We start from the raw sequence: 21,157 nt of genomic DNA, 5'->3' as shown, positions 1-21,157 counted from the left end.
AGGGGCAGACAGAGGGAAAAGCAGACTCCCCGCTGAGCAAGGAGCCCGATGTGGGCTCGATCCCAGAACCCTGGGATCATGACCTGAGCCAAAGGCAGATGCGTATCCAATTAAGCCACCCAGGCATCCCTGGAAATTGGGTTTAGGTAAGGTCATGTGGGTGGAGCCCCCAGGGTGAGATTAGAGCATTTATAAGAAGGGGAAGTAGAATGCCTTGGTGGCTCAGCCAGTGTCCAACTCTTGGTTTTGGCTTCAGGTCATGATCTCAGGGTTGTGAGACTGAGCCCCATGTTCGGCTCTGAGCTCAATGCAGAGTCTACTTAAAGATTCTCCCTCTCCCTCTGCCTCTCTTCCCCGTGTGTGCCCTCTCTCTCTCTAAAATATATAAATGAAATCTTTTAAAAAAATAAGAAGAAGAAGACGAGGAAGAGATAGCAGGCACCATGTACCCTCTCCCCACCATCTGACAATAGTGGGAGAAGGCAGTGTCTGTAAGCAAGAAGCTGCTCACTGAGAAAAGGATCCATCAGCATGGATCTTGATCTGGGACTTCCTATCCTCCCGAACTGTGATAAATAAATGTGTTTAACCCACACGGTCTGTGGTTTTTTTGTTATGGCAGGCGGAGCTGACTACAACATGTACCAGGCTCATACCTACTCTGATAAAATAGGCTATACCCTTGAGGATTGACTGCACCCAACAGCTCACTTGTTTGCATGGCCATGGTCAAGGTTCCACCTGTATCCTAGCTACCCAGTTTACCTAGTCTCCACTGTTTCATACTTATTATGGCTTTACCGTTTACATGGCTCAAGTTATGAGAACAGAACAACACAGAAGGGACCCCCTTGGCAAGCTCACCTAAGTTCACCTGAATGCACTTTGACCATCACAGTCCAGGCTAAGGAAACTGGAGGCATGTGAAGTCTTAGAGGCTCCTGAAACGGTACCAGCTCTCAGACTTTCTGTCCAGATTCCTTGCATGGTTCCCTCCGTGGAGGAGAGGACAGGGCACATAACAGCCTGAAAGACACAGGACGGATAGCCAGTAGGTGGGAGGCAGGTCCTGGGTGCTCGCCCAGTGGAACACACTGTTAACTTCTATCCACTTGGATGACTATCTTCATGCAGCTCAGGGCTATCGCAAGATGTATTCTTCGGGAAGCAGATTCTTGAAAAGCCCCCACCCACCAGACCCAGACTTCCTTTCCCAGCCTCCCCCCCGCCCCCCGCCCCCCGCCCCCGTCCCCGCTGTCCGGACCCTGAGGTTGCAGCCCTTCTCCTGCAGGGGGCGCATGAGCCGCGTTACCGGCCCCACGGCGCGCGGGCACGCGCGGCGGTCCTCCCACCGAATCTGCCTTCTCTGCAGCCCGCCCTGCGGCTCCTGAATGCGTTCTCTTCTCGGAGGGGCCAGATCTGTGGATGGATGGGGAAGATTGGCTGCAGTTTTGTTTCTAAAGGAAACAGTGTCAACAGCAGGAGCCAGAACTGAGATTATGAAATCAGAGGTCCTGCCTTGTCGGGAATGGGCGTGGGCGTGGACGGCGGGGTGCGGAAGAGATGGGGGGCAGGTGAGAGATAAGGGGGTGCGAGAGAGCAGGGAGGATGAGCAAAGGGAGGCAGGGGAGGAGGAAAAGAGAGGGTCAGCTGCCTTCACCCCTGCCCACCTCTCCAGCCCCTGCTCAGGCCTCCTCACCTCTCCCCTGGAATGTTCCAGTAGCCTGTTGTCTGCATTTAAGTTGTCTGTCCCTTAGTATTTATTGTGGAGCAGCGGGAAAACAGCAAAAACTAAGACGGCCGGGGGCTCGTGCGGTCACAGAGCACACAGTCGGGTTGGAGAGAGAAACCCGTAGTCAGGAGCAGCAGTCCAGTGGGGTCAAGGCTGGGCTGGGAGGCAAGGCAGAGGGCTGGGGCCCAGATAGCGAGATGCCAGGGCGTTTGGACAGCCAGCCTCTCTCTGTTCCTTCATCCCTCCTGTCTCCTGTCACTGCCCATCCCTTCCCACCCACCCCCCACCCCGGTTTCCTCAGAGGTAACTCCTGAGCTGAGCGGTAGTCTCATTCCCATCATCCCCAAGCTGAGGGCTAGGATGAGAGTCCATGAGCTGTGTCAGCAGGGGTGAGACCTGGACAGAGGCCCACCTGCCTGGGGAACACCTGTCTCCCTCATCAGACTCTTGATGTCGGCTCAGGTCATGATCTCAGGGTCATGAGATCAAACCCTGTGTTGGGCTCTGTGCTCAGCAGGGTGTCTGCTTGAGAGTCTCTCTCTCCTCCCTCCTTCCTTCCCTCCCCTGCTTACACGCATGCATGCTCTGGCTCTCTCTCAAAAATATTTTTTTTTAAAAAAGGGGGAACACGAAAATCAAAATCTCTCCCCTCGTGAAGGCTGCAGATGCTGACAAAAAGCAAGCAGCCCACTAAATAAATACAATGACTTCAGCTGGTGATAAACACCATGAAGAAAATTATACTAGGAACTATGGAAAATTAAACTAGGAACTATGCTGGATACTACCTGATGGGGGCTGCTGGAGATTGGGCGGTCAGGGAGGGCTTCTTGGAGGAGGTGACTTCTGAGAGTCAGCCGTGGGAAGATGTGGGGAGAAGCAGTCCTGGCAGAGGGCACAGCAAGGGCAAAAGGCTTGAGGCAAGAGCTCATGATCAGTCCCTCTTCTCATCCATATAGCATCTCCAGGAACAGAGAATCTCATTGTTTTGTTGTGATTGTTTGCTTCGTCTCTGTGGAGTTCCATCCTTTAGAACAGTGCCCGACATGTAGTAGGGTTCATAATAACCATGTTGGGAATAAATTAGAACTATGCCTCCCCACTATACCTATCAAAGACATGAACTCAGCTTCTCCCAGGGGGCATGATGGAGCCCCATGATGCAAGATCATTTGGGGATTTTCAGAAGCTCCTGCCGTCAATCTTTGGACTCCAGGCGAAGAACTCTCACTTTCAAATTGGGGGGACACGTCTTTAGGGTTCCTAGCTCTCTCTTGGGAGTGGAGAACTTAAAATGGCAGATTGGAGGGGCGCCTGGGTGGCTCAGTTGGTTAAGAGTCTGCTTTCGGCTCAGGTCATGATCCTGGAGTCCTGGGATAATGTCCTACATCAGGCTCACTGCTCAGGGAGTCTGCTTCTCCCTCTGACCCTCTCCCTTCTCATGCGCTCTCTCTCTCTCTCTCTCTCTCTCTCTCACTCTTTCTCTCTCAAGTAAATAAGTAAAATCTTTTTTAAAAAATGGCAGATTGGGGCCAGATTGCCTGGCTGCCAGCCCCTGACTCCTCCTAGCTGGTGACCTTGAATTAGCCCTCTGCATGCCTCAGTCTCTTTCTCTGTGCAGTGGAGATCGTAGTTGTCCTTACCGGGTGGGGTTGCTTTGGGACCAGGTGGGTGTGTGCCCAAGTGCTGAGACCATCCTGGGACATAGTCAGTACTCTAGAAGTGTCAGCTGGGGCCCTTGTCATTGAGGTTTGTGATTGGGATTCCAAGAGATCTGCTCTATCAGGGCCTGACGTGTAACATAAACTAGAAAAATAATGTCTCCTGTCTGCTGGCTGCTCACAAGACTTGACCAGCTCTCCAGCCCTTTGATGGGACTATCTCTCTGGTCCCTGACGCCCCTCTGTTTCTGCTTCAGGCAGGTCCTGGGATCCTTCCCTGGACTCCTGCAGCTTTCTGTGTCTCTGTGTCCCTCTCCCTGACCTTCTGTCTCAGGCTCTCAGCATGTGTGTGACTCCCTCCTCTGCAGCTCTATTTCTTGCTTCTCTAGATCTCTCCTTGTGTCCAGCTCTCTCTCTCTCTCTCTGTCTACTCATCTCTGAGTGAGTGTTCCTTAGGTCTGGCTCTTCCTTTCTCTGTGTCTTTCCCTCCAAGGGTCAGTCTCTATCTTGTATGTTTTTCTGATTCCTTCTCCCTGTTGCTCTGGGTCCTAGTTGACCCCTCCCTCCCGTCCCTTTTCCCCAGTCTCTCTCTGATACTCTGTCTCTCTCTTTCTGTCCCATGCCACTCTTTCCCTCTTTTGTTTTTTGTCACTCTGAGATCACTTTCTTTGCTCCCTTCTTACTGACACATGTCCTTTGCCCAGATCCCTCTCCTTCTAGCTGGAGGGGGCTGATTATGTAATTGTTTGTTATGCATAGCGGCTGACTGTGGGGGATGAGGAAGAGGCCAGGAAGAACATTTTCTTTCTTCTCACCCTTCTTAGTTCTCTTTTTTTCTCAGTCCACCAACCCAGCCTCACAGATGCTCTCCCAGCTCATTCTCCCTGGATTGGGTGCAGAGATCAGATAACTGCTTCCCCCAGCCTAGAAACAGAATAAACAGGTCACAGGCTGCAGTCATGGGGAGCTTCCTGAAGGAGGCAGGCAGGCACCGGGGCTCTCTCCCAGCTCCTAGGAAAAGTGCCAAGCTGTGCAAACAAGGTGGTAATGGAAACTTTGGGGAACCATCCAATTCAGCTCAGTTAAAAGTCTGAGCACAGAAGGAAGGGTGGTGGAGGCTACCCCAGCCCACTGATTTGGGGCTTCAGCAAGGGAGACAGTGCTTTGGGTTCTTAGCTCTTCCTGGAGACTCTTGGTCACCATGGTGCTCCTGAAAATTCGGTAGGTCTCTGCTCCACCCACTGAAAACAACAGTAAGTAGCTACCTTCCCAAACCTCCATTTCAGCAACAGAGACACCCCCTCCCGACACTCCACTCATAGTCTCCCTCCTTCTTAGATACCTACCAGCTGGTCCCATCCCCAAACCTTCCCCACACAGAGGACCCCCAGGCAAGTCACGGGTGGGAGAGAGTTTCTGGAAGGACAAAGAGGCATGCTAATCCTAAGTCTGCCCTTGAGAGCTCAATAACCTGGGTGAGTCTCAGTCTGTGTGGAAAATGGGAATGATGCACAAGGACGTGGAGGTCCATCAGAGTATGACAGTCACGAATTTAGCACAGTGCTGGTGTACAGAAGAGGCTCAGGGATGGGCAGTCCCCACCTCTTCTCCCTGCTAGTCCAGCACCCAGCGACAGTCCTGCCCACGCCCTGCCCCCTACCATACCCTACTCGAAATCTTGCTCAGCCTCCCTGCCCTAGCCATCTGCCCCACTTACAGCAAATTCCTCCGTGAGAACAGATTTCAAAGGGCTGAGGAGCCTCGGTTAGAGAGTAAGTTGGTTGTTGAATGATAGTACTGGCACCGTGCTGATGGCTTTCAATACATTTAGTCCGTACAAACCTCCAGGTTTGGCAAGGGAGGAACTGTTATGGGTATTCTCATTTTATGGAAGGGGAAAATGGAGGTTCAAAGAAATTAGGTGTCCTGTTCCAGAACCCACTCACCAAGAAAGGAGCAGAGGCAGAATGCAAACCTGATTCTCCCTGACCCTAGAACGTCCATGACCTCGGACATGTTCTCAGAGGACAAACGTGGAGGATGCCTACGTTTAGTGAAGGAGGAGTGCAGGGGTGAAGACACTGAGTGGCGAGCTCAGAGGAGACTACAAGTTACGTAAGCTCCACAGCCATGGCGAGCTCCCACATGGGATCCAACCCCCAGGGATTTTAATCCAAAGGTATTCAGGTTACCAAAGAAGCTGAGTCTCTGTAGCCAGGGCCCATGGCCAAGGACGGTTCCTTGTTCCTGGGGACCTGGAGATCTGAGACGGCCTCACCCTCTTCCTGTTTACCGCGTGTCCATCCTGGTGAGCTTTATCGTCTGGAAGCATGTGAACAAAACCAGCACGATGCCCAAAGGATTCACCTCTGCTGTGTCCGGGAACCTGTCTAGGACCCCACTTCCTATCCCAGACCTTCCTAAGGATGAGTGTGTCTGCCAAATATCAACTCTGTTGTTTGCTGATTGCTTTTCTTTTGTTTCCTTATTGGCCCTGGGTCGATCGCCACAGCAGATGCCATGTTAACTGTTCCCTTACATCCCTTTATCCCTTCTTTCTTTAGTAATAGAATCTCTGAATTTGAGCTCAGCTCAAGCCCATCTATGGTAAATCAACTGGGCATCCAACTCTTGGTTTAGGCTGGGGTCGTAAAACCAAGGTGGTGAGATCAAACCCCATGTTGGACTCTGCCCTTAATGGAATCTGCATGAAATTCCTTCCCCTCCGCCACCCATCCCACCTGTTCCTCTCCCTGCTTGCCCTCTGTCACTCTCTCTCTAAAAATAAATAAATAAAATCTTAAAAAATAAAAAACCTTTTCAATTGAGTTATTTCTTTTGCTATTCTAAATCTTCATCATACTGTATTTTTAAAGAAATTGATTAGTTAGGCAATGAGAAAGGAGTCATCTTTGTTCTTTACCAAGACTTTATAAAACAGTATGGTTACCCTATTATTGACAGATTCCAGAAACTGAGACCAAGAGGGTTAGGTGACTTGCCAATGGAGAAAAGGTGGAGTGGAAATTTGAACCCAGAATGTCTGATTCCTAATGCAATAGTCTAAAAATGATGTTCAGCTGCCTCCCACATCCCACCAAGACATGTTGAACCAGGGGTTGAGCTGAGACTGGAAATATGAAGAAAGAGGGATGGCCCCAGTGGATTTCCCTGTATGAATTCAATCCATCTTTATTCAGGTGGGAGATTAGAGGTTATATAACAACCCCCCAGATAAAGCAATATCCTCTCTAATGGCATCCATACCCGGAAAACTTAAATCTCAGGGTGTTCAGATTTCTGCACAGCTGATTTCCCAGAACATATTTAAGCAGAATCTGGTTCCCTGGACACAACCCTTCAACCTGACACCATGGAGCTAGGAGGGGCTTTCACCATCTTTCTGGCACTCTCCTTGTCTTGTCTACTCATCCTCATCGCCTGGAAACGGAACAGCAAGGGGGGTAAGCTGCCCCCTGGGCCCACACCAATACCCTTCCTGGGGAACGTGTTGCAAGTCCGTACTGATGCCACTTTTCAGTCTTTCATGAAGGTAAGTCTGACTACTCCTCTCACAGAGCTGGCAACAACTAATTCTGTAGACACATGTATAACTTTGTAACATCTAAAACATAGACTCTTAGAAACATAGACCTTATAAACCTTAGACTACTAAAATTCCAGAATCTTAAACTCATGGAAACACAGACTCCTGGCACACTGGAACTTAAGACTCTCATATCTGAGAACTTCAGAATCACAATACCTTACACCCTTAAACACAAGAACTCGTGCACTGTGATGGACTTAGAACTTTGACACTCAGTATCATGAAATCTCAGGGTTCCAGAAATTGAGCATTGCAGAGAGAGAAGCATAGATCTTGGAGTCCAGTTCATCCAGGTCCACCATTTTACAGATGACGAAACTAAGGCTTGTGGAGGCACTGGGCGGGGAGGTCTTGCCCAGGATCACAGGACCCAAGGCATCTGTACCTTTTGCTCAATAGTCTAAGCCCAAGACTCACCTTTATCTGTTATTCCTATATCTGTACCCTCTTGAAATTTCCACCCTAAAGTCCTTGATTGATATATACCTGGTCCTCCACTCAGCTCCCTCCAATTATATCTTCCTTTGCTCCCAGCTTAAGGAGAAGTATGGTCCAGTCTTCACTGTGTACATGGGTCCCCGGCCAGTGGTTGTTTTATGTGGACATGAGGCAGTGAAAGAGGCCCTGGTAGACCGGGCAGATGAGTTCAGTGGCCGCGGAGAACTGGCTTCGATAGAGCGAAACTTCCAAGGTCATGGTAAGTAACATCGACAAAATGATGATAATATACTTCGTATGTCCCGGTTTCCTTGATAAGTCCTCTGCATGAATGACTGCATTGACTCCTTTGAGGGAACTATTAATGTCTTACTAATTTTGCAAATGAGGAAGCTGAGGGTGAGAGTTTGGGTAATATCACACAGTAAGTGAAACAATTTTGTTTTGAACCCAAAACATCTGGCTCATGAGTATCTGCTGCATTACTTCTGTTTTTAATGGATTAGTGACACTGTATACCCACTGAAGCACTTACAACAACATTACTTCTTATCTCTCTGTACATACATACACACCCAACCCATAGGTCCCTGCCACCTCCACTTAGGGATATACCTTTCTAGTATGTCCTATACATCTACCTCTAACTGTTCACACTCTTCAATTCCAAACAGCCTCATGCTATTCTTTCCATATTTCCATCCATTTATCTATCCCTATCTATTTCCTCCCATTTATCCACTTCTCCATTGATCTACGCATCCTCCAAAAACATCCATTTATTAATTAGCCTTTCTATACAAATATCTTTCTATCCAATTTATCTGTACATCTATGAATTAACTTTCCATTCACCCATCTATCCACCATTCCATCCATCCATCCATTCACTAACCCTTCTATTATTCACCCATCAATTAACCTTTCAATCCGTAAATCTTTCCAGCCACTTATCCATTCATCCCAAACCCTCTACTCATTAACACTTTACTCACCCATTGAGTCTCTTATCCATCATCTATCAGTCATTCCAGTCAAAACGCTTCCTTTCATTCATTAATCCACTAAAATAATTTCATTAAATTTCTAAACATTAATTATCAATCCACACACATCTGGTCATTTCAAAGTGTTGCTTCCTAGAAGGTGGGTATATTGATGTACAGGTATGAGCTTCTGTTACATGTATGCATATATCTAGAGAACCCAAATGGTGTACAGAAGATAAAAGTAGTTCTCCATTCCAAGGTACCATAAATGGCATTCTCTCTATACCCCCTCGCCCTTCCTATGCATCCAACCAGTTATTTATCCTGTTCTAGGTCTTTATCCTGTAATAAACTCTCCATGATCTCCCTCAATCATTCCTAGCCTGATTTCCTTTCCATCCATCTCAATCCTAGACTGTTTTTGAGGGTCCCGTAGGGAGGGAACCACGGTCTCTCCATCAAGCCTGGGAGGTTGGGAAGGGCTTCCCTGAGACCAGAGTCCAGAGCTTTCATAATTTGTTCCCATCCTTGTGTAGCACAGAGTTAGACACAGGAAGGGGAGGGGAGGCAGGAGGTTGACCCAAAGATTCTGGCAGGTGTAGCTCTGGCTAATGGAGAACGATGGAGGATCCTCCGACGCTTCTCTCTGACCATTCTTCGGGACTTCGGAATGGGAAAACGGAGCATTGAGGAGCGGATCCAGGAAGAGGCTGGCTTTTTACTAGAGGAATTACGGAAGACCAAGGGTAAGGCGGGGGGTGGGCAACAAGGGGGCAGAGCTAAAAGATGAATGGTTATTATAAAGAGCTCAGTCATGAGAAGATGGGCCTTGGTGGGAGAAGGCTCTAGAATGGGAGAGGATGAAAAAGACTAAGGATTTACTGAGATTTCTAGCCAGTCTCCATGTTAAAAGTTAATGTGAAAGCCTCTCAGAGACCACTTGTTCAGAAGCTTTAATCAGTGGATCTCAGGGATTTTGTGAGCTCCTGAAAGCATGTGCAAACTTTTGCAATATGTAAATTTGTGCCTTTTTCCGATGACAGGATCAAATTTAATTACACATATATGTATACATATAGTACATACACTCAACCCATAGGTCTCTGCCACCTCCACTTAGGGAATACAATTGTCATAAATACATAATACAATTGTCATAAAACTACATATTGTACAATTTTACCATCCTAACCATTCCTAAATGCCTATTCCAGTGTATTTGCATTGTTGTGAAACAGATCTCCAGAATCTTTCATCTTGCAAATCTGAAACGCTATACTCATTTGATTATATTTTTTAAGGAATCCAATCCCTGCCCTGAAATAAGGTCTGGAACCAACAGGATTTAGAGGGAAAAAAAGACACAGCAGCTTAGAAGTACAAAGAGAAATAGATAAGATATAACAAGAAAGAGAAATTTCTCTAAATCAGAGTTTCCCTTCTAGGTTTCATGGGTGCTAACTAAACAGTCTAAATGAAGGCTTTTTTTTTTTTTTTAAGATTTTATTTATTTGACAGACAGAGATCACAAGCAGGCAGAGAGGCAGGCAGAGACAGAGAGGAAGCAGGCTCCCTGCTGAGCAAAGAGCTCATTGTGGGGCTCAATCCCAGGACCCTGCAATTGTGACCTGAGCTGAAGGCAGAGACTTTAACCCACTGAGCCACCCAGACACCCTGACATGAAGACTTTGAATGTCCATTGTACCCCCAGAAATTACTTGCAAAATTGTGTATTTATGAATAGGAGTGTTGTTCTAGAAAAATTGTCCCCAGATCCGGTATCCTGTTTTAGATGGTGCAGCTGAGGCCAAAGGAAGAATTTTCTTAATAGTTCAAATGGAATCATTGCTAGAGATACACAGAATCTAGCCTTCCTTTTTTTTTTTTTTTTTAATGTGTCCCATACCATGACTTCTTTCCCAAATCTGTGACTCTACAGTACAAACACAGTTAAATAACCAAAAGTAATGATTAAACTCCACCAGCACTTTTTGGGTGCTTATTACATGGCAAGGACAATGCTAAGCATTTCACATGGATAATTATATTGAAGCCTCAGGTTACTAAACCAATTTGGTTACTAAACCAATTTGCATACTGGGAAATCTAGACTCGAAACACAAAAAAATGAAGTAACTAACATGTGCTATTACACAGTGGAGCCAAGACTTGTATCCATGATTGAATGGTTCTCCATCCCATGCTCCTAATCACTGTCTCCAACCTAGACAATTTCCACCCTCCAGGTTCTCCCATCGAACCCACCTTCTTCCTGAGCCGCACTGTCTCCAACGTCATCAGTTCTGTCGTCTTTGGAAGCCGCTTTGACTATGAAGACCAGCAGTTCCTGAAGCTGCTGCAGATGATCAATGAGAGTTTCATTGAGATGAGCACACCCTGGGCACAGGTGCCCACTAACCACCTCCCTGCCCACTCCCAATCTCAGTGAACTAAGCACCTGCCTGTACCTCACTTAGTCCTCCCCACAACCTTGGGAGGCAAGGATTGATACACCTGGAGCCTCCAAGAAGCAAATGGACTCACCCAATCCTCAGACCCAGATCTGGGTGTTGAGCCCAGCTAGCTGACCCCAGACTCAGCCTACACTGGCCCCAAGTGCCCATTGCTGACAAACTCCCTTTGCTTATTTCCCACAGCTGTATGACATGTATTCCGGGATCATGCAGTACTTGCCAGGAAGACACAATCGCATCTACTACTTGGTAGAAGAGCTCAAGGACTTCATTGCCTCTAGGGTGAAGATAAATGAAGCATCTTTTGACCCACAAAACCCTCGGGACTTCATTGACTGCTTCCTCATCAAGATGTACCAGGTACCTCTTCTCCAATCCTTTTCTGTCATCATCCTATTCCCTAGTACCTGCAAATTTTACCTGCAAACCTGTTGGAGTTAAAAGAGCAAGCATTGTTTTACATCGTTGGATCTTATTTATAGATGAGATATAGAAACTGTGAAGGCATACATACACTCTTACGCTTTCATTTATTTTTTTAAAAAGATTTAATTTTTTTATTAATTTTTTATTTTTTATAAACATATATTTTTATCCCCAGGGGTACAGGTCTGTGAATCACCAGGTTTACACACTTCACAGCACTCACCCAAGCACATACCCTCCCCAATGTCCATAATCCCACCCCCTTCTCCAAAACCCCCTCCCCCCAGCAACCCTCACAAAAGATTTAATTTTTTTATTTGACAGAGAAAGGTAGTGAGAGAGGGAACACAAGCAGGGGAAGTGGGAGAGGGAGAAGCAGGCTTCCTGCTGAGCAGGGAGCCGATGTGGGGCTTGATCCCAGGATCCCGGAATCGTGACCTGAGTCGAAGGCAGACGCCCAACGACTGAGCCACCCAGGCACCCTACTCTTACGCTTTTAAAATAAACTTTGAATCTAGAAAATTTAAGAGCAAGGATAATTAAAACTTATACCCTTCAAATCATTTGTGATTACAACTACCAGAGACTTACAAATACAGAAAGCCAGAATGAGTCTTTACAGTCTTAGAATTTGAGAAGTTTAGACTTTGAGAATTTGAGAAGCTTAAGAGTTTAAGCTTTAAATTTGAGTCTTAGAGATGTAGAAATTTAGAAACTTAATACTTCTATATCATAAAGTCTTGGAATTTTAGAAATTTATGTATTTTTCTTATTACACTCAGCACTTGGAATTTTACAATTATATAGCTTAATGTCCTAGAACTTTCAAATTTCTACTTTTTCTCCTCCCATTTCCTCCACTGTCCACTCCAATCACACTGGCCTCCTTGTTGTTCCTCTATACATGGGGGACACTGCTGCCCCAGGACCTCTGCTCTGGCTGTTTCATCTCCCAGATAGTCACTTGGTTTAACCATCTATTGTGTTTCCACAAAGGGACAAAATAAGAAGATAAACACAGAAGAGGGTGATTCTGTGTCCTATCCCTCTCATTTTTAGGATACAAATAATCCCCACACAGAATTTAATCTCAAGAATTTGGTGCTGACCACACTCAACCTATTCTTTGCTGGCACAGAGACTGTGAGCTCTACACTACGTTATGGATTGCTGCTAATGATGAAGTACCCTGAGGTGGAAGGTGAGTGTTCACCTGAGCTGCTTACCTGGTGACCCCCACTCCCAACAGGGAAGAAGACATAATCTTGAAACCTTAGAACCCCACGGTCATACACTTTTCACACTCTGGAATCTCAGTGTACAGAATCTCACCTCTGACTTAGAAGGCTATTTAACTAATCTTCTACTTGGTGCCTGTGTTAGTTTCCTATGGTTGCTGTAATAAATTACCAGAAATTTAGCAGCTTAAATTAGCATAAATCTATTATCCTACAGTTCTGGATTTCGGAAGTTTACACAGGATTTCACTGGGTGGAATCAAGGTAGAATCCGTTTCCTTGCCTTTTCGGCTTCAAGAGCTGTATTCCTTGCATTCCTGGGCTCATGACCCTTGCTTCATCTTCAAGGCCAGAAGCATAGCATCTTCAAATCTCTCTGCTTCGGTGCTCACATCTCCTCTCACTCTGACCCTTCTGCTTCCCAATTACACAGATACTTGTGATTTTATTTAGGGCCAATCTGGATAATCCAGGATAATCTCCACCTCTCAAGAGCCTTACTCTGATGATGTCTTCAAAGCCCCAAGTTTGTCCTCTATGGTAACATGCACAATTTCTGGGGATTAGGAAGTAGTTATCTTTGATGGTCCTTTTTTTTAAAGATTTTATTTATTTATTTGACAGAGAGAAATCACAAGTAGATGGAGAGGCAGGCAGAGAGAGAGAGAGGGAAGCAGGCTCCCTGCCGAGCAGAGAGCCTGATGCGGGACTCGATCCCAGGACCCTGAGATCATGACCTGAGCCGAAGGCAGCGGCTTAACCCACTGAGCCACCCAGGCGCCCACCTTTGATGGTCCTTATTTAGCCAACTATAGTGCAGGAATCCAATAGAATCCATCTCCAATAAATTGCAGTCTGGTCTTGTTGGGTAACTCTAATGACGAGGAGCTCATTCCTTGCTTAAAGAAAACCCCCAATATTGGCATTTCTCCCTTCTAATGCAGTTCAAAACAAGCCAAAAAATTTTTCCTGGTATAGACAATGGGAGAGTCTAACTTGTTTCCACTCAAACTTTTCTAGCCCCTGCTCCATTGTCCTTGTGTTTTACCAAATGATAATAATAACAACTAAATACCTAAACAATCAGATATTTAACGGACACCTGCTATGTGCCTAGGCACTATTCTACTTACTTGCATGCTGCATTTTAGGTAAATTTTACAACTCTATAAACTTGTTGAACTATCTCATCCATTTGGAAGATGAAGAAACAGAGGCTCAGGGTGTCTAGGTAGCCCAGTGGGTGGGGCCTCTGCCTTCTGCTTGGATCATAATCTCAGGGTCCTGGGATCCATCCCCATATTGGGCTTTTTGCTCAGTGGGGAGCCTGCAATCCCCTCTCTGTCTGCCTGCCTCTCTGCCTATCGCTGTCTCTGTCAAATAAATAAATAGAATCTTAAAAAAGAAAGAAAGAAACAGAGGCTCAGAAGGTTAAGTCATTTGCCTCAGAGTCACTCATCTAGGAAGTTCAAGGAGGAGTAACTGCACCAATACTGTTCTTAATTCCTGTGACATAATTGCTGTCACTTGCTTCAATCTTGTCCTGGTTATGTGTTGTACCTTTCCTCCATCTTATCAAAAATCTGTGTATGACAGCCCATCTGGGAACCAGGACACTGCCCTGCTCTTTAGTACTTGCAAGATAAAGACCAAATATCCCAGCGGGCACTCTAGGCTCCAGGCTGTGTGCCTCCCATCGGTCTGGGAGCACCCCACCAATGAGTCTGATGTTAAGAATAAAGAGGCATTGCAAACACACATGGTGCGCTCCCTCAGGATCCACAGGTACTAAAGATACAAACCCATAGCCTAGCCTTGACCTCCAGAAACACCTCCTGTATCCTTGTCTGCTATGTTTTCTGGCCCCTTCTAGCCAAGATCCATGAAGAGATTGACCAGGTGATTGGACCACACCGGATCCCAAGTGTGGATGACAGAGTGAAGATGCCCTACACGGATGCTGTGATCCATGAGATACAGAGACTGACAGATATCGTACCCATGGGTGTCCCCCATAATGTCATCCGGGACACTCATTTCCGAGGCTACCTTCTGCCCAAGGTAGAGCTGGGTCTCATTGTTACCCCTTCTCCCTCCACCTCACTCCTCTCTCCTTCTGGTTCCCTGCCCCCATCCTCCAACACTGATTTCTCCTAACTGTCCAAATTTCCACCTCAGGGCACTGATGTGTTCCCGCTGCTTGGCTCAGTCCTCAAAGACCCCAAATACTTCCGCTATCCAGATGCCTTCTATCCTCAACACTTCCTGGATGAGCAGGGCCGCTTCAAGAAGAATGAAGCCTTTGTACCTTTTTCCTCTGGTAGGTTTCTATGGTCTGAACTCCCCCGCCCCCACCACAGGAACATGTTAGATGTGACCCCCCAATTCTTGGTCTGTTTTCGACATTCAGGTCTGGATGGAAAGTTGAATGCTATTTTCCAGAATCATGGGATATTAGAACCGTTAACTCTGATAATTAGAAAAGGTATAGTACTAAACAGATATCAGCAAACTTTTTCTGTTAAGGACCAAGTAGAAAATATTTTAGTTTTTGCCAGGAGTAGAATCTCAGTCTGAACTATTCAACTAACCCCCCTTGTGCCTTAGAAGTGACCATGGACAGCACAAAAAATGCATGAGAATGTCTGTGATACCAAAAACCTTTATTTATGAACATAGAAATTTGAATTTCATCGAATTCACACATGTCAGAAAATGTTATTTTTCTTTTGATGGTGTTCAACCATTTAAAGATGTGAAAAGCATCCTTAGTTTTGTTGAAGAACAAATATTCAGTTGAGTAAATTTGAATATATAATTGGCTTTATTAAATGATTCATGAATCAAGCAGCATTCCATCTAGTAAGTAGAGGGCAGCCTTAGGGTTGTAGAAATAGAAAGTCTGTATAGGGAGGAGAGTGGGCAGGAAGTTATTAGCAAAAGAAAAGAAAGGATTGTTATAGACAAGATCACCTTCCCCTAGGGAAAGGGCAGGGTTTTAAAATTTTATTTAAATTTGATTAATTAACATATAGTATATTATTAGTTTCAGGGGTAAAGTTCAGTGATTCATCAGCTGCATATAACACCCACTGCTCTAGACATCACATGCCCTCCTTAATGCCCTTAACCCAGAATTAAGAGTGTCTTAAGGTTTGTCTCCCTCTCTGATTTCATCTTGTTTTATTTTTTCCTCCCTTCCCCTATGGTCTTCTGTTTTGTTTCTTAAATTCCTCACATGCATGAAATCCTATGATATTTGACTTTTCTGATTGACTTATTTTGCTTAGCACGATGCCCTCTAGTTCCATCCATGTCTTTGCAAATGGCAAGATCTTATTAGGCGGATTACGTCATCTTCTTCTAGGGGGTGGAGAGGGTCCATGTGGCAGATCGTTTCATGGGTGCGGATCAAAAAATTCTCAACTAACTGGTTAAGACTGCATTTCTGGGGGAGGTTGAAATTAGCTTAGATATTGAGCATGGGTTAATGACTTGGCCTAATCTAAGTGACTCCATTTGGGGTGTGTGATTTTCTTTTTTTAACCAGTTTGCAGGTAGTATAAAAAATAGGCAGCAGGTGGATTTGCCTGATGAACAGGAGCTTGTGACCGATGACACATCACCTTAAGAGAGTATTTTAAGTATAAGCCATATTCAATCAGTGCAGTGGTTAGGAAACAGAACCCCCACCCCACCCTTATAAAGGTTGGAGTCATAGGTGAGTTACTTCCGTTTCCTGTCTATAAAGTGGGGATTCATCTTTTCAAACCATTGGAAGGGTGACCAACAAATAGTAAGCATTATTTAAGGGTGAGTCAGTCTTTCTTTCTTTCCTTTTTTTCCCCCTTCACCAGCATCTGACACCTAACAGGCATTTGGTAAACCTTTGAGAAATTTAAATGAACAGAAACTTCAAATTCGAGGGGTTTTTTTAGAGCCATTCCTTCTTGGGATCTGATGGAATCAAGTCATCAGAGAAGTAGCTGCCATGTGTTGAGCTCCTATAAGTGGCAGATCCTAGAGGAGCCCACTGAGTCTTTTACAATAACCCCACAAAGCAGGTATTAATTATCATGAGCCCAGGGATGCTGAGGAGGCTCTGAGCAGTGATGGGGTGATGGGGCCAGAAAGCTCCACACGCCCTCATGATCCCAGTGCAAATATGAGCCGCCCTCCATCCTCCCCTGTGCCCACAGGAAAGCGCATCTGCCTGGGCGAGGCTATGGCCCGCATGGAACTCTTTCTCTACTTTACGTCCATCCTTCAGAACTTCTCTCTACACTCGCTGGTGCCACCCGCTGACATCGATATCACACCCAGGGTCTCAGGCTTTGGCAATATCCCTCCAACCTACGAGCTCTGCCTCAAGGCCCGCTGAGTGCCCCCTACTGAGCATGGAAGGTCGGAGACCAGAGCTCTGTCCACGGATACGAGTGCACAGCTCACCTCCTCTAAGGTGGAGAGGCGCTCACAACAGCTTAAATCCTCACAACAGCTCTAAGAGAAGGCACTATTCCTACTGTCATGGGACTGCAGGTCAGGGAGGGTTGCGGGCAAATACAGAGATATGTACCGGCTCCATCCAATGGAAAAGCAATGCGCTGTCCAAGATTTCAGCAACAATCTGGAGAATTTGTGTTCTCTTCCCCTCTGTGGTGCTTCCTGTCTCCACCGAATTCTTGTTATAGACTCTATGTCTTTTTGTGATAGTGACCCAAATGTAGTGCACCATTCATCTCCCTGATTATCATCTCCCGCACAAAATAAAATAAAATAAAAGCAGCCAGGGAGTCAAAGCTGTTGAGTGTAGCTGGCTTCTTGTGTGTTCTGTGCACCGTCATTGTAGGGCATAGAAAACTACTTAAAATGACCTTTTAGACTCCCCTGTTATTAATTACCCTTCATAGGAGTCCACCACCAGAGATTTCCCACTTGATGCTCAACCCCCCAATACTCTATTCACAACCATCTTGCTGGCTCCTTGCCCGAAACCCCGTCAATTGTCTCTCCCTCTAAACGTACCTTCCTGGTCTGCAGGGAACTTCTTTCACAACTCCCAGTTCCAGATTCTCCCCCATTCCATTGTGGAGAATCATTCAGCCTTCTATCATTCTATTTCCAAGCTCCATCAACTCACTTAGTGGATGAAAGCTTTCCCTCATACTTCATTTTATTCAACCAATGTTTGTCAAATACCCAACATGTCCCAATACCGTCTTCAAGTACTTGGGATCCATCAATGAACAAAGAAGACCACAACTCCTGCCCTCGTGGAGTTTCCTTCTAGTGGGAGACATAGACAATGAAGAATAAACATAATAAATAAGTAAATGATAAAATAATATATTAGGACAGCAGAGATTCCAGGATTGGGATTACGATCAGGACAGGGTAGGTGTCTCAAGGTGTGGAGAAACAGGCTATGTGGGTTATTGGGAAGGGAGTGTTTCTGGCAGTAAGATTTAAAAAAACAGCAGAGCCATAAAGCAGGAGGCTATGCATGTGTGTTCTAGAATCCACAAGCAGACTACGGGTGGAGTGGAGGAGGGAGAGAAGGGGAAATGGGAAGAAGGCAGGGCATGAAAGAGCCAGATTGTGTGAAGCCTCGTGGACCTCAGTAAGGACCTGGGCTTTTAGTCTGAGTGAGGGGATGGTTCCTGGCGAATACAGGGTGACATACACCAACTGACATATTTTAAAGGCAAACTCTGGCTGCTGCCTGAAGATGAGTTTGAAGATGGGGAAATAGAGATCTGTGTTGTAGAAACAGGGAGAGGTGAGCCGGGTTGGGATCTGCTATGAAGATGGAGCTGGCAAGGTTTGCTGATGAATTGAATATGGGGTGGGAGAAAAAGAGGGTCAGGGGTGAGACCTCATCCTTTGGAATCTCTCTTAACCTCATAGGTTCCAGGTACATGAGCCCCCATAATAGTTGGCTTTGTAATGTTAAGGAGCGTGAACAAACTGTCCTTGGTCTGGGGCTTTCTAGGAACAGCATGGACTCAGCTCTGAGCTGAGGTGGATCCTGATGGTGTTGTAGCCAGAGGCTGTCAGCTCACTGCTCTCTTGGCAAGAACAGCAAGTTCTTGAAGGGGGAATCTGGAGGCACATCTCCATGCCCATCATAGACACATAAACACACATCATTATAGCCCTACCACTCTCTCCATGAGCCATCTTTAGAACTACCAACTCACTTAGAAAGTATATAACCCAACCGTCACTACACATTCTTAGCTGTGAAAATCTTATGTTAGATTTTCCTGTGTGCAAGTCCAATACATGAAATAGTTTGGAAAAGGATTGCTAATCTCCCTCTGAGTGAAGCACAAAAGAGCTCTAGACCCTCAAAGACACTTTATTTTCTCTCATGAGGAGACATCCCCAGGGCTACAAGGCACCTAGCCATTCCAGACACATTCCTGCCCTCAGTCCTGCACACTGTTGGGATCTCCTGACATTAAGGTGACCAGGAGAGAGTCAGTTATTGACCAAATGGCTCACAGTCCAGCACGTTCATTACTGGTGTTAAGGAAAATCAGTAATTAGATGGGTTTCAGCTAACAAAACAAAAACCAGAGTTACAGAACAGAAAGATGATAGAAGCAGAAGGAAAAACTAGGCAATGTAGGGACCATGAACTTCATTTTTCTTTTCTTGAGTGGGCTGCTGACAGACTGACAGCTATCAGAGGCTGGTTCTGTCCTTGGGTTGTTAGATGGATCAGCAGTAAAAACAAATCAAATTCTTTTTTTTTTAAATATTTTATTTATTTATTTAACAGAGAGAGAGAGAGGGAGAGCACAAGCAGGGGAAGCAGCAGGCAGAGGGAGAGAGAGAAGCAGGCTCCCAGCCAAGCAAGGTTGTGGGATGAGGGACTCAAACCTAGGACCCTGAGATCATGACCCAAGCCAAAGGCAGCCGCCCAACCAACTGAGCCACCCAGGTGTCCCCAAATCAAATTCTTTGTTGGATTGTCTAGAAGATCTTGAGACTTTAAATCTGAAATGTGTGAAAGGCTCTCTCTATCCATATCTGTCATGTCCTTAGAAACTTCATGTTTGGTTTTTATCATTTTCTGACCAGAATTTCTCATACTGCTCCTTCATGAGACACACGTATTGTCATTCTTTTTAAAAATTATATTATGTTAGTCACCATACAGTACACCATTAGTCGTTGATTCATTGTTTGCATATAACACCCAGTGCTCCATGTAATCCATGCCCTCCTTAATACCCATCACTACACTCTCCCATCCCCCTAACCCCTTCCCTCTAAAAACTCTCAGTGTGATTCCTGGAGCCCATAGTCTCTCATGGTTCCTCTCCCACTCTGATATCCCCCCCTTCATTTTTCCATTCCTTCTGATGTCCTCCATGCTATTCCTAATGTTCCACATATGAGCGAAACCATACGATAAGTGTCTTCTCTGTTTGACTTATTTCACTCAGCATAGGTATTATCATTCTTCTCAAAATTTGTCAATTTAATGATCAAGAAAATGTGGCACACTATGGTTTAAGTTTTTATTTCTTTGATTAGTAATGAGACCTGACTTTTGTGTGTTTATCCTTGCATATATTCCTTACCCATGAACCTACTCTATATTCAGAATTTTATTCATTGATTCTATATACTTGTCATGCAACGAAGATGCTGACCTTTATTCTTGGTTTTGGATAAAGAGGTTTCATGAGGCATTTGCCCTTGAATTCACGTTGTTGTGGGTTTTTTTTTAATAATAAAATTATTACTTTTGAAGTCAAATTCTTTCTAATTTTTTGTGATTTATCTAATTATCTCTAGTTTTAGAAATATCTCCTCTGTACATACCTATTGACACAATAGTTACACTTCAGAAAAGTGTGCAAAGATGGAAACACAGGGATGTTCATTTCAACAGTGTTTATAAAGACAAAAATAAGGTGAATAATCCACATATGCATTTTCTAGCAGATCAGCATGCATTGGTCATCAAACTAAATGAATTGGTGCTTTTCCTCCAGTAAGAGAAAGATCCAAAATGTGAAAAAAAAATTACTAAAAATGTTTCAACAAAGTCTCTTTAATTTTCTACTTGATACAATGTTAAGTGAAAAGCAGATGTAACGTAAGCAACTGCGTTCGCTCTCAGTGGCTGGAGTTTCTTCCCTCCACTTCAAGGATCTGAGCATTGGTGAGCCCTGCCAACGGAAGACTCCTGTGCAAAACAGACTCATTGAAGGAGAGAGAATGACCACCTCATTGCTCCCAAGGGGTGAGCTATCAAGACTCTTTAACTACTGAAATAAATGACTTTAATGACACCTAATTACAAACTTCCCTTTCCCATTTTGGCCAAGAGAGGAGGAGTGGAAGGGTTACTTCCTCTTCCTCTAGAACTACGTTATCCAGCAGGATGGGCATTAGCCATATGTGACAAGTGAGCATTTGGAATAAAGCTGGTGAGAGGAAATCAAAATTGATGAGGAAGTGTTTCTACCTTGCTGTTAACTCTAGCCCATGGTTTCACTAGGATTCACTCTGAGAAAGACAAATACTGCATGATCTCACTTACCTATAGAATCTAAAAGAGCCGAACTT

General features: G+C 45.3%; 1 protein-coding gene across 2 annotated transcripts; it reads left to right on the top strand.

Annotated features, from left to right (window-relative positions):
- Positions 1 to 6,275: 6,275 nt before the first annotated feature.
- Positions 6,276 to 17,157, top strand: LOC101674695 (cytochrome P450 2G1). 2 transcript variants are annotated; one of them, XM_004776085.3, is made up of 9 exons: positions 6,276 to 6,946; positions 7,538 to 7,700; positions 9,027 to 9,176; positions 10,677 to 10,837; positions 11,088 to 11,264; positions 12,390 to 12,531; positions 14,442 to 14,629; positions 14,747 to 14,888; positions 16,768 to 17,157. In XM_004776085.3, the coding sequence occupies exons 1-9, from the start codon at positions 6,767 to 6,769 to the stop codon at positions 16,947 to 16,949; spliced, it is 1,485 nt and encodes a 494-aa protein (XP_004776142.1). In that variant the 5' UTR covers positions 6,276 to 6,766; the 3' UTR covers positions 16,950 to 17,157. The 2 variants fall into 2 exon arrangements, with proteins under 2 accessions (XP_004776142.1, XP_012903063.1); XM_013047609.2 differs by lacking the exon at positions 7,538 to 7,700 and having other exon boundaries at positions 9,017 to 9,176.
- Positions 17,158 to 21,157: the final 4,000 nt, after the last annotated feature.

This window comes from Mustela putorius, unplaced genomic scaffold (assembly GCF_011764305.1).
Source record: "Mustela putorius furo isolate JIRA1106 unplaced genomic scaffold, ASM1176430v1.1 tig00000196_pilon_pilon_pilon, whole genome shotgun sequence".
Classification (NCBI taxonomy): Eukaryota; Metazoa; Chordata; class Mammalia; order Carnivora; family Mustelidae; genus Mustela; species Mustela putorius.
Note: the sequence above shows the minus strand (reverse complement) of the source record. Positions and strands in the feature narration are given on the sequence as shown.